Source organism: Schistocerca americana, chromosome 9 (assembly GCF_021461395.2).
Source record: "Schistocerca americana isolate TAMUIC-IGC-003095 chromosome 9, iqSchAmer2.1, whole genome shotgun sequence".
Classification (NCBI taxonomy): Eukaryota; Metazoa; Arthropoda; class Insecta; order Orthoptera; family Acrididae; genus Schistocerca; species Schistocerca americana.
This window is the reverse complement of record NC_060127.1, coordinates 156,042,563-156,055,855: the sequence shown is the minus strand read 5'-3', so window position 1 is coordinate 156,055,855 and position 13,293 is coordinate 156,042,563. Positions and strand designations below refer to the sequence as shown.

General features: G+C 42.7%; 1 protein-coding gene across 1 annotated transcript; it reads left to right on the top strand.

The window, feature by feature from the left end:
- The first annotated feature begins 4,443 nt into the window (after nucleotides 1-4,443).
- On the top strand, nucleotides 4,444-11,796 carry LOC124550762 (glycine-rich protein DOT1-like). The gene is made up of 2 exons (XM_047125485.1): nucleotides 4,444-4,696; nucleotides 11,435-11,796. The coding sequence occupies exons 1-2, from the start codon at nucleotides 4,444-4,446 to the stop codon at nucleotides 11,794-11,796; spliced, it is 615 nt and encodes a 204-aa protein (XP_046981441.1).
- The last annotated feature ends 1,497 nt before the right edge of the window (nucleotides 11,797-13,293 follow it).

Genomic DNA, 13,293 nt, shown 5'->3' with positions numbered 1-13,293 from the left:
AGGTAGTCTTATAGTCACTCAGATATTGTTCGAATAACAACGTGTATTACTGGAAATAATAGCAATAAAAACCGAAAAACGGCTATTTTAAAACCCGGTTATTTTGAGTGGTTTTAACAGTGGGAGACGAAAAGAAACGGTAAAAGTGAAAACCGATTGTCTGGCGATAATCGTCATCCCTAGCTCATGGGACTTTTTTTTCTAGATTTGACCTTTTAAAAAAATGGAACACTTTCCTGGGTTAAAATTCTAACGTCTTCGAAATGTCTCAGGAAGTGAGGGCAGGTGACACTAGTGCAGAACGCAGAATGCCATTCTCAATGGAGAGAAGTCTTCCGAAGTAAGAGTGGTTTCAGGTGTGCCGCAGGGGAGTGTCGTAGGACCGTTGCTATTCACAATATACATAAATGACTTTGTGGATGACATCGGAATTTCACTGAGGCTTTTTGCGGATGATGCTGTGGTATATCGAGAGGTTGTAAGAATGGAAAATTGTACTGAAATGCAGGAGGATCTGCAGCGAATTGACGCATGGTGCGGGGAATGGCAATTGAATCTCAATGTAGACAAGTGTAATGTGCTGCGAACTCATAGAAAGAAAGATCCCATATCATTTAGCTACAATATAGCAGGTCAGCAACTCGAAGCAGTTAATTCCATAAATTATCTGGGAGTACGCATTAGGAGTGATTTAAAATGGAATGATCATAGAAAGGTGATCGTCGGTAAAGCAGATGCCAGACTGAGATTCATTGGAAGAATCCTAAGGAAATGCAATCCGAAAACAAAGGAAGTAGGTTACAGTATGCATGTTCGCCCACTGCTTGAATACTGCTCAGCAGTGTGGGATCCGTACCAGATACGGTTGACAGAAGAGATAGAGAAGATCCAACGGAGAGCAGCGCGCTTCGTTACAGGATCATTTAGTAATCGCGAAAGCGTTACGGAGATGATAAATAAACTCCAGTGGAAGACTCTGCAGGAGAGACGCTCAGTAGCTCGGTACCGGCTTTTGTTGAAGTTTCGAGAACATACCTTCACCGAGGAGTTAAGCAGTATATTGCTCCCTCCTACGTATATCTCGCGAAGAGACCATGAGCATAAAATCAGAGAGATTAGAGCCCACACAGAGGCATACCGACAATCCTTCTTTCCACGAACAATACGAGACTGGAATAGAAGGGAGAACCGGTAGAGGTACTCAAGGTACCCTCCGCCACAGACCGTCAGGTGGCATGCGGAGTATGGATGTAGATGCAGATGTAATGATGGTCCATCCATCAGATAGGAACATCTCTCTTATTTTCTCGGCGTGTTTGATTAAAGATGCACTACTCGGCGTCTGTCGAGTTGTTGTCTACATTTTGTGCATAATTTTGTGTTCATCAAGTGCTTCGAGTTGTGCTGTCATATACACGCTTTGCTTGGACTATAACCATACTGTGAGCTGCTGTTGGTCTCGGACCGCAGCTTATAGCTGATTGTGAGTTCGGCGGCCTTTGGTGCGGGAAAAGCTAATAAACAGGAACGGAGATTTCACCTTAAACAAGGTTTGAGGTTGGCGCTCAGTTTATTGAGATCTCGGCGGCCATCACATCCACCAGAAATGGGAAACGCTGCGAGAATATCAATGCGGACTGTGAAAAATAACAGACCATCAACCGGTCTGGTGAGTGGCGAGAGTCAAACTCAGACGCAAAAGCAACAACAGTTCACAGTCTGGTTGGCGTACAGACAGCAAGTGCACGTAGTAGCAAAACTCGCAGTACCTCAAGAAGATCAATAACTTGGACTCCAAAATATAGTGCACAATACGGAAACAAGAGCTCGCCTGAACACCCAGAGGCTGTAACATCATAGATTAAGGGTCGACCTGCGACAGCAATCGCACACCTTGCGTACGGGCCGCTAGACGCCGCCGCGAGCGCAAAGAGTGCACTGCGATCGCAGGCGCGCGTGTTGCGTACGGGCCGCGAGGTGCCGCCACGAGCGCAAACGTATATTAAGTGCCGACGGAGTTCGACCAGCTCTCATTTTGTTGGCCTCTCATTTTTGCCTATTCTCTTATTTGCTTAGTTGCTTAGCTCTTATTCGTTTATGGCTCATGTTATTGTGCTCTCTTTCAGCCATTCTGATTGTTTTGATTTACTCCCAATTGAGAAGTGCTCATTTTGCCATTTCACTTTTGTATATTTCTCATTTTGCTAGTAATATTCTCCTTACCTTTTTACAGTTGAATTGATTAACATAGTCTCATGTACTGTTTGTTCATTTCAGCCTGTTCACATTTTGATGTTCTTTAAATACTGTAATAATTATCGGAAGCATTTCTTCCCTTAAACGTGTGTAAAGTATTCTCGATGTAGGATTTGCTCTATGATACAGGTGTAAAGTTTTGAATATAAATTATATACGAAACTGTGCTTTAAAAGGAATTTATTTTTTGAGTTTGTACTACATCAGACGACAATTTTGTGATATGAGGGAGAAATTTGAGGGGCGAACCCATGGATCCCCTTTAAAATTAAAAATTTGTGTGACACTGAAAGATGTGACACTGTAGGCACCGAAAATATATATATAAAAAATTATACGTCACAAGGCGCACCGTTAGTTAAGTTCAGTGGTTCGCTTAGGCTATTTGAGAGAAATAAGCTGTGTACCAGTAGCAAGTTTTCTCATCACCACAAGATCAACATGGCACCACACTACATATACATCAAACAGTCACATACACCCAACTAATAAATATAAGGCAGACTGTAAAAGACCATGTGGAAATAGGCCATTGTGTCGAGGGGAAGAAAATCATTCCCTGTTAGGCAGTTGTGCTTACCCCTCAAGGTCTCCCAGCCAGCAATGACACGAGTCTTTTTCTTTACGCAACATTTTTCTTAATCACCCTGTATCCACCACTGCCCCTTTTACTCACTAGAAACTATGACATGCACACTATTGAATTTTTTGTCAACTCTTTATGTAAATCCAGTATATCAGTAACATTCAAACAAAGTATACTACTGGCCATTAAAATTGCTGCACCACGAAGATGACGTGCTACAGACGCGAAATTTAACCGACTGGGAGAAGATGCTGTGATATGCAAATGATTAGCTTTTCAGAGCCTTCACACAACGTTGGCGCCGGTGGCGACACCTACAACTTGCTGACATGAGGAAAGTTTACAACCGATTTCTCACACACAAACAGCAGTTGACCAGCGTTGCCTGGTGAAACGTTGTTGTGATGCCTCGTGTAAGGAGGAGAAATGCATACCATCACGTTTCCGACTTTGATAAAGGTCGGATTGTAGCCTATCGCAATTGTGGTTTATCGTATCGCAACATTGCTGCTCGTGTTGGTCGAGATCCAATGACTGTTAGCAGAATATGGAACCGGTGGGTTCAGGAGGGTAATATGGAACCCCGTGCTGGATCCCAGCAGTAGAGATGACAGGCATCTTATCCGCATGGCTGTAACGGATCGTGCAGCAACGTCTCGATCCCTGAGTCAACAGGTGGGGACGTTTGCAACACAACAACCATCTGCACGAACAGTTCGACGACGTTTGCAGCAGCATGGACTATCAGCTCGGAGACCATGGCTGCGGTTACCCTTGACGCTGCATCACAGACAGGAGCGCCTGCGATGGTGTACTCAGCGACGAACCTGAGTGCACGAATGGCAAAACGTCATTTTTTAGGATGAATCCAGGTTCTATTTACAGCATCATGACGGTTGCATCCGTGTTTGGCGACATTGCAGTGAACGCACATTGGTAGCCTGTATTCGCCATCGCCATACTGGCGTATCACCCGGCGTGATGGCTTGGGGTTCCATTGGTTACACGTCTCGGTCACCTCTTGTTTGCACTGACGGCACTTTGAACAGTGGACGTTACATTTCAGATGTGTTACGACTCGTGGATGTACCCTTCATTCGATCCCTGCGAAACACTACATTTCAGTAGGATAATGCACGACCACAAGTTGCAGGTCCTGTACAGGCCTTTCTGGATACAGAAAATGTTTGACTTCTGCCCTGGCCAGCACATACTCTAGATCTCTCACCAATTGAGAACGTCTGGTCAATGGTGGCCGAGCAACTGGCTCGTCACAATACGCCAGTCACTACCCTTGATGAACTGTGGTATCGTGCTGAAGCTGCAAGGGCAGCTGTACCTCTACATGCCAGCCAAGCTCTGTTTGACTCAATGCCCAGGCGTATCAAGGCCATTATTACGACCAGGGGTGGTTGTTCTGGGTAGTGATTCCTCAGGATCTATGCACCCAAATTGCGTGGAAATGTAATCACATGTCATTTCTAGTGTAATATATTTGTCCAATGAATACCCGTTTATCATCTGCATTTCTTCTTGGTGTAGCAATTTTAATGGCCAGTAGTGTATATTCGGGTGTAATGGAGTTGGGCTAGTCTGGGAGAATGGTCACCGAGTGTCGACTCGTGATGTTCCAGTTGGTGGACCTACACGGGGGTGGTGGCCTGCACCATGGTGCAGCGCTTCTGGCGCTCGGCGGTGGTGGGCATGGCTTCCCCCTGGGCCAGCCGGAGCTGGTGGAGTTGGGCCCCGTCGGGGAGCCGTCCGTCCAGATCATCGAGGCAGACGTGCCGCCGCCCAAGACCATCCGCGTCACCAAGACGGTCGCTGTGGGAGTCCCGGTGCCGTACCCGGTCCGCAACGACGTCCCGGTGCCGGTACACGTGCCCAAGCCCATCCCGGTGCCCGTGCCCGTACACATCCCCGCACCACCTCCACTGCCCGCGGCCGTCATCTCTGCTCCTGCTGGGGACTACGAATCTCAAGGTACGTCACGCACTGGACTGCCTCCCGATCCTTATTTATGTTAGCCGTATCTAGTGTAGACCTGTATCTGATGTGACAGTTGTTATGTAGTAGCTGAGGCAATTGGCACGTTGAGGAGTCCCGGTGTCAGTTTTTGTAGTGTTCTAGCCAAAAAATCAATATGTGAATTTCATCCAGCAAGGAATACCTCGAGTGCACGGTTACAAAAGGCTAATGATGTTTACGGCATTTGATGTCCCACGTATCATCTACCGTGCAACCACAATATTGGTTGCTAATGGCAACAGTGGGGTGGGACTGGAGTATCTGATGCTGAGCACAGCATGAGGCTGTGCAGTGTAGCTGAACTGTTTAGTCAACAAGTAACTCACTACAGGGCAATGGTGCTAGTAATATTGAAACAAAGCAGAGCAATGGCAATGATAAACAAAGCAAATATTGCATTATGTCTACAACAACAGTTGCTGGAGTTGACATTTCATCAGAAAGGAACCCAAGGAATTTCACACAGTGGGAAAGAAGTGGCAGACAAAAAAATCAGCATTTCTGCAAGATGAGTCAGTGGACTGTGTGGCGTCATATATGCTCAACTGTGCAAACAGTGTACACGAGGAGTACAATTATGGCAATACGCACTTAACAAGTGAAAGTGAGGCTGAAACAGGTACCGAGCTATGTAGTTGGTCATCCTTGTTGGACAGGGAGACACAAACCCTGTTTTCAGTTAAATGCAGTAAAGGAGAATTGTTTTCCGAGGAGCATCTACTAAATGTAATCACGTACGTGGAAGATCGTCTGCAACATCGTAAAATGAGAATTCCGAACCGAGTTCGAATAAGTCTGCAGCAATATGATTACGTAGTCCATAAGAAAAACTTTTGATTTTCAAGGGAGGACATGGCACAGTTGTAACGAAATCTGGTGTTTGCGCATTTCAAGGATGCTCGATGCAATTTACAGGATATGTGTGATAGTGACCTATCACATTATGCACATCAAGTTGTGTACAATGTACATTGCAGCGATTTCGAGGGAAGCACTGGTGGCTGCACAACTTCAAACAGTGCTACAGAATTGGAAGACATAAGCATAAAGTTGAAGATGCGCAGCTAACTGCAGAATCAGCACAAAATTTTGTAGATGAGTAAACAAACCTATCCCATCACACACTAAGGATTTTTTTTTCAACTCTGACCAATCAGGATTTGAAGAGGAATGTATAAGAAATGAACCCTGGAAATTAGAGGACCAAGAGATCAATTGACATCAATACTTTAATGTATGAATTATGCTGACTGTTAATCTGGATGACAAAATGGCTGAAAAGTTATTTATTTTGCGTGAGAGGTAGGAGGTGCTCTGCCCCCCTATGATTCTTACTCATATCCGAGATGTTGCAATGGCAGTAAGGAATATTTACATCACAACAACCAATAGAGGGAAAATGGGGGATAAGAGGACTACAGCCATGGCATGAGCACTGCTTTCAGCTGGTCAAAATAACCATTAGTTATCATATAAAAATGATACTCCTTCAGAGCAAACTATCCCTCTTGAAAAATATGTGACATTACAGTTTATACCACACAGAATCAATGCACAAATTTAGCCTTTGGATGTTTGTTTCTTCCATGCCTATAAAATATATTATCACACTATTTGCAGCTCTGCCTTAAAGGATAGCCAGTTTCACAATCAGCTCCACAACAGAGTGTTTCGCGTTCGGGCGCATGCCATCACATTACATCAGTTCTCATCACCCCTTTATACTAATATGACTCTATATGCATTCTTTAAGAGTCGAACCAGTGGATCCTGCACAGTTTGTAACTCCAAAGGAGTTCACCTTCTGTCTCCATAGTGTGAAACTGTGTCATCACTGTGGTGCAACATTTTTCATTCTGTGTTCATGGTGCAACTTAAATGTGCATATGGAACGGACAGAAAAACCAGCAATAGCAGAGCATAGCATCAAGGAAGACCACACCTTAGACTTTTAAAACACCAAGGTGCTCTGGTGAGCAACTGGCTGTTGGGACAGTGTCATCAAGCAGTCCATTGAAATAGGGGATTATGACAGTCTTGTCAGCAGAGACGAAGGATACCAACTAACGGTGGCATGGAATCTGGCATTAGCAGCAATACGGTGTGAGCACGACCGGCACCATCCGACTTGCAAGACACAACCAGAATGCCCACACAGAGACATGAACGGAGCATCTGCTAGCCCCACCACTGCAGTCATCACCTCCCTCCCCAGTGGCTGACAGTACACAGCTTCCCTAGACAGGTGGAGGGAGCCACTCCACTAGCATAAATATCACAGCATCCGTATATCTTGACAACACTTTAACAGAAGATGATGAGTATGACAGTTGTCAAAACATTGCAGTATTTTAACACTGCCACCCAGCTGGAAATGTGAGAGCTTTTCAGCAACCTCAGAAAGGTGATAAGGCCAGAGTTGCGTACGATACAGTTGACAATGTACTGACAAACAGGGACTGTTGAGCATTGTGGAGTGTGGACATAAGAAATCAAGTGATATCAGAGGAAGGAATCACTTGTGAATTCCAAAGTGTTACCAGCAGTCTGGCCAGCATAATGGTGGTGCACAGGGAATTAAAAATAATTGGGTACAATTACGTCAGACATTTCTGATGTCAGTTGTACAAGAAGCTGGAGGTGGTGTAAAGAGCAATGCTACTGGACAGTGGATGACTGGAAACAAGTGATTTGTAATGATTAATCACACTATACTATTTGTCAATCTGAAGGAAGTGTGTGGATTTGGCCAATGCCTAGGGAATGTTACCTGTCATCATGTGCCAACAATGAGGAGGCGATGGCATGGTATGGTGTTTTTCATGGTTAGGTGTGTTATTGTTTAGAATTTTTTTTGTGGTTATGATGTGGTCCCCTTATTAGGCCTGAGAAAATGATAAACATGGGAGGGTATGAAAATGTTTTACAGTGTTGTGTACTTCTTGCAGTAGAGGAACAGTTTGAAGATGATGATTGTTTATACCAGCATGACAAGATACCTGTCATAAAGCCACGTCTGTGGGGCAATGGTTTGTGGACAATAATGTTTCTGAAATGGCCTGGCCTACCCAGATTCCTGAACTGAACCCAATGGAACTCCTCTGGGATGAGTCAGAACATTAGCTTCACTCCAGATCCCGGTATCCACCATCACAATGTTGTCTAGATTCTGCTTTTGAGGAAGAACTGGCTATCATTCCTCCACAGACATTCAAACATCTGACTGAAAATGTCCCCAGCACAGCTGAAATCATCATAAAGGCAAAGGGTGGACACAACCTGTATTAATGTCCATGAATAGGTCTGTATGTCCAACATGCCATGACTGAGACATGCCTGCAACTTTTACATGATTACAATGACTGTTAGAGGAACGGTCTTAAATTGCATAGAAAGTTCTGTTTGGTTGAAAGTTCTATCTGGTTTTAATGCAAGACTTACACACAAGGATGATTTGATAATGGACAAGTCTTCTGAAACTAGTCATCAATAAATAAATAAAACTTTCTGCTTAACTGAAGATGGTTCCTATAACAGTTACTGCAATCCACTAATAGGCTTCTGGATATTTCTGATCAAACAGTGCATATAGAACCAAGAAGCAATATTCAACCCACAGTAAAAACATCCATTGAATTCCATAACACAGTTGGAATCCATCAAATTTTATCTCATCAAAACTTCTATTCAGTCCTATGATGGGTGTTGTTACAACAGGTCTACACCAGTAGACTTGATCTTCAGGATCAGCTAATGACATTTTTGTTCCGTATTAACAACACAATGTAAGTGAGCTATCTGAGGATGAACAGAATAAGTCCACATTTGTCAGTTATATGTAAGTGACGATGATGAAGATGTTGATGATACGTTGATTTGAGCACATGGTGGTCATCTTCAGCATCCGCAGTAAAGCCTAATGAGGCAAGTGTCATTAAAAGTGGAAAACCATTAAAAAATTTCATAAATTTCTCAAAAATAAAAAAGACACACATATGGTCTCAGTTGTGTAACTGGATTCATGGTTTCCTGTCAGAAAGATCACAGTTCATTTCATTGATGGAAAGTCATCCTGTTACTAATATTTTCAAAAAAGAACTAAAAAAATCTACTAATAAACAGCAGCTTCTACAGCATTAATGAATACCTGGAATTTTGTTCAAATCTGTAGATCTACTTCATAACTCTCTAAACAAAAATTCATAATTATCAACCATACCTAGATAAAACCAAACTTCTTTCATCCCTGTATGTATGTAATTATGCACCTAGCTTTTGTGCTGTATGTTACTATGCCTAGTTAACTAAAGTACTGGTATTTAATAGTTTTAGTAAAATCAGTCAAAGGGTTTTGCAAGCTTTTCTTCTGTCTGTTTGTACATAAGCAGAATAATGTTTTTGTTATAAAGATGAGTTGATACCAATGAAGAGATTTTTACATGATGTAAATTTGTAATATTTTATATGATCTGTACTTTTCCATGTCCAATATCATGAATGTGATAATACGGGCACTAAATAAACAAAATAAATAAAAATAATCTACATAAACAATCTGAGCAGGCCTCTTGGACAGTTTTCAGTTGATGCTCTCACTCACCAGCTAGTCAAGTTACCAGAAGACTTAAACCCATTGAAAAATGATTTAGGCAAGAAGCTATTATGGTTTCTTCCCATTCCATTCACGTATGGAGCAGAGGAAGAATGACTGTATAAATACCTCTATGTGTGTTGCAATTAATCTAATCTTGTCCTCACAATCCCTACAGGAGCAACACAAAGTGGCTTGTAGTATATTCATAGATTCATAATTTAAAGCTGGTTCTTGAAACTTGATGTATAGGCTTTCCTTTCCTAGGATAGTTTGTGCCTATATTCAAGTGTCTGCCAGTTCAGTTTCTTCAGCATCTCTGAGACACTCTCCCATAGGTCAGAAAACGTTCAGTATCATGAAAGGGCACCCGTATAACAGTTTGTCGGGGAAGCCGAGACCTGGGGGTACGGAGTATTTTCAGTATCTTAGAAGACGAATGGCGACTTGTAAGTAGCCATAAAAAAGTTCCAGTTCTGACCCTGACAAAACTTGGATAATACTGACTTTTAAACATTTTTCTCACAAGAAAAACACCAGACTGCATTATCTACATCTACATACATCTATCCACCATACGGTGCGTGGCGGAGGATACCTCGTACCACAACTACCATCTTCTCTCCCTGTTCCACTCCCAAACAGAACGAGGGAAAAATGACTGCCTATATGCCTCTGTACGAGCCCTAATCTCTCTTATCTTATCTTTGTGGTCTTTCTGCGAAATGTAAGTTGGCAGCAGTAAAATTGTACTGCAGTCAGCCTCAAATGCTGCTTCTCTAAATTTCCTCAGTAGCGATTCACGAAAAGAACGCCTTCTTTCCTCTAGAGACTCCCACCCGAGTTCCTGAAGCATTTCCGTAACACTCACGTGATGATCAAACCTACCAGTAACAAATCTAGCAGCCCGCCTCTGATTTGCTTCTATGTCCTCCCTCAATCCCACCTGATAGGGATCCCAAACGCTCAGGCAGTACTCAAGAATAGGTCGTATTAGTGTTTTATAAGTGGTCTCCTTTTACAGATGAACCACATCCTCCCAAAATTCTACCAATGAACCGAAGACGACTATCCACCTTCCCCACAACTGCCATTACATGCTTGCCCCACTTCATATCGCCCTGCAATGTTATGCCCAAATATTTGATCGACATGACTGTGTCAAGCGTTACATACTAATGGAGTATTCAGACATTACAGGATGCTTTTTCCTATTTATCTGCATTAATTTACATTTATCTATATTTAGAGTTAACTGCCATTCTTTACACCAATCACAAATCCTGTCCAAGTCATCTTGTACCCTCCTACAGTCAATCCTTTCACTGACAGGTAGGAGCGGAGGGGGGCATAGCCCCCCCTCCCCCCCTTGTCCTCAGATATGGGTGCCCTTGGTACCAGCTGTCAGTCCTATTTGGTGTGGGTCTCAAACACTTGAGCAGTAGTCTAGGATGGCTGACACAAGTGTTTATAAGAAATCTTCTTTGTGGACTGATTGTATTTCCAAAGTATTCTACCAATGAACTAATGTCTGCTTCTTGATGTAACCTACAACTGAGCCTATATGATCATTCCATTTCATACCCTACAGATTGTTGCACCCAGGTATTTGCACAAGCTGGCAAATTCCACTGTGACTTATTGATATTGAATTCACAGGATTCAATTTTTTTTGTGAAGTGCAAAGTTTTACATTTCTAATTGTCTAAAGAAAGTTGCTGATCTTTCAATTACTTTCAAATCTTATCAAAATCTGACTGAATATTTTTTTCTTGGACAGCACTTCATTATAGGCAATGAATCATTTGCAAAAAGTCTGATGTTGCCATTAATATTGTCTCTGAGATCATTAATATACAACACGAACAGCAAGGATCCCTGCACACTTCCTCGGGGTAGCTTAAGTTACTTCTACATTCGACCAAGCAATACCGTTGTTTCTTTGTTCCTCAAGAGATGTCTCTGTCTTTTAGGGAGCTACGGGCCCAGCGGAGGTGGCATAGCTGCCAGTGCGAGTGGCTTGTCCGCTGTCAACGGGGGCAGCTACGGTTCCAGCGGGGGCGGCTACAGTGCGGGCGGTGGTGACTACGGTGGAGGCATCGGCGGAGGTGGTGGCCTGGATGCAGCAGCTGCACTGGCAGCAGCGGGAATCGGCCACAACGCAGGTGTAGGGCTGGCAGAGGCCCACCCGCACGACCTGGGAGCTGCCGCATCCGGGGGCAACTCTGAGGAGATCTCACGCAGCGCCACTGCCATTGTCGGCGAGGAGACCATCCAGAGGGCGATTGACGCTGCAGAGGCCATCGAGCAGGGCAACAAGGTCCCTGACCACTAGTTGGTCAACTCCGTGGCACCACTCTTGCATCTCACTACACCTGTATTACACTGCCTTTCATTATCCATGTCCATTTTTCATCCTAATCACCAGTCTCAGGATTTCTTGTCACAACAATAATAATATGTATTTTTGAGGGGATCTGTGAGGGCTGTTCATAGCTATTGTCCCCAATCCAAAAAATTTACGTAACTATTACTTGCTACAAATCCCCACTAAGGCCACTTATGATCATTAATATTCATAGAGCTGCTTCGCATGAGAATTTACATAGCAGGAAAAAGTCTCTAGTAGCTCCACATCTTCCTTATCTGGCTTCCTTACGAGGCCAACAACCACTAGAGGTCTAGAGTACAATATAAATGGCACCACTCTTGCATCTCACAATGCTTTTATTAAACTACATTTCATTATTCATCCCGCTTTTCTTCACATCAGTTCCAGCATTTCTTGTCACAACATCCGTAGCAGATACTTTTCAAGAGGATATCTGCAGACTGCTTTATCACTGTTGTCCCTAATCCCCAGAAAGAACTTACAATCATTCATTATAGAGCCTCAACAAGACCCTTTTTGGTTATTAATTTCCATATATCTGCTCCACATATTTATTAACTCAGAAGGGAAAAAATCTATAGTGACACTACATCATCTTAACTGCTTCCACCATAAATTTAAAAAAAAATGAGAGTTCTTGCAGGAGAATTTGGCTGGGAAGAAAAATGTGTTTTGCAATCTACTCTGCTATTCGTCGGACGTTAAACTCTGATTGAACAAATGATGTAGTTAAGGAAACACAGAGGATGACCAAAAGTAGAGTTCATGAATGGAATTAAAGCTGACAGAAGAAATGAGAGCAGTGTCAAGGGAGTTAAAATGAGTGAATCCATCAACTTTCACAGTGAAGAGAAAAAAAAGAGGATCCAGATTTACTTCTCTGATGTGAAATTTCCAATACTGCTCTCTGATGGGAATCCATTGCTAGCTTTCAGGACTGATTAATTTTTTTAGATCCAAATAGTTGCCAACCTTGTCAGTTCACATATAATTAGCTGTTTTGAGCTTGTGGAGATACCAAACATAGCTCTGAAACTGCATGCTGCTGATTTTCTGCCATTTACAATACTATTGTGAACAACACAAAAACCATCAGAACATTACAGATTTCAAAATTACAAATTTCAACAACAGGAATCTAAAACTTGCAGCTCTTGCTAACAAATAACATAAAGATTTTGTGAAACATATCACGGTTTGATTTTTTCAATTTGAGGACGATAATTATTGAACAGTTCTCATGGCTTCCTTCCTCTATCCAATGGTGCTTTCAAAAGTGAGTCTGTCAAATGATGACAGTCACTCCTTGATACCATAATGCAGAATCTGTTGCACTTTTCATGGATAAGTGATTTCAGCATTAACCCCTACATTTTATGCATATCAACATGTTTAGTCCATTCTGTTATCATACTGAAATATTTTTCAGTGTCACTTGCC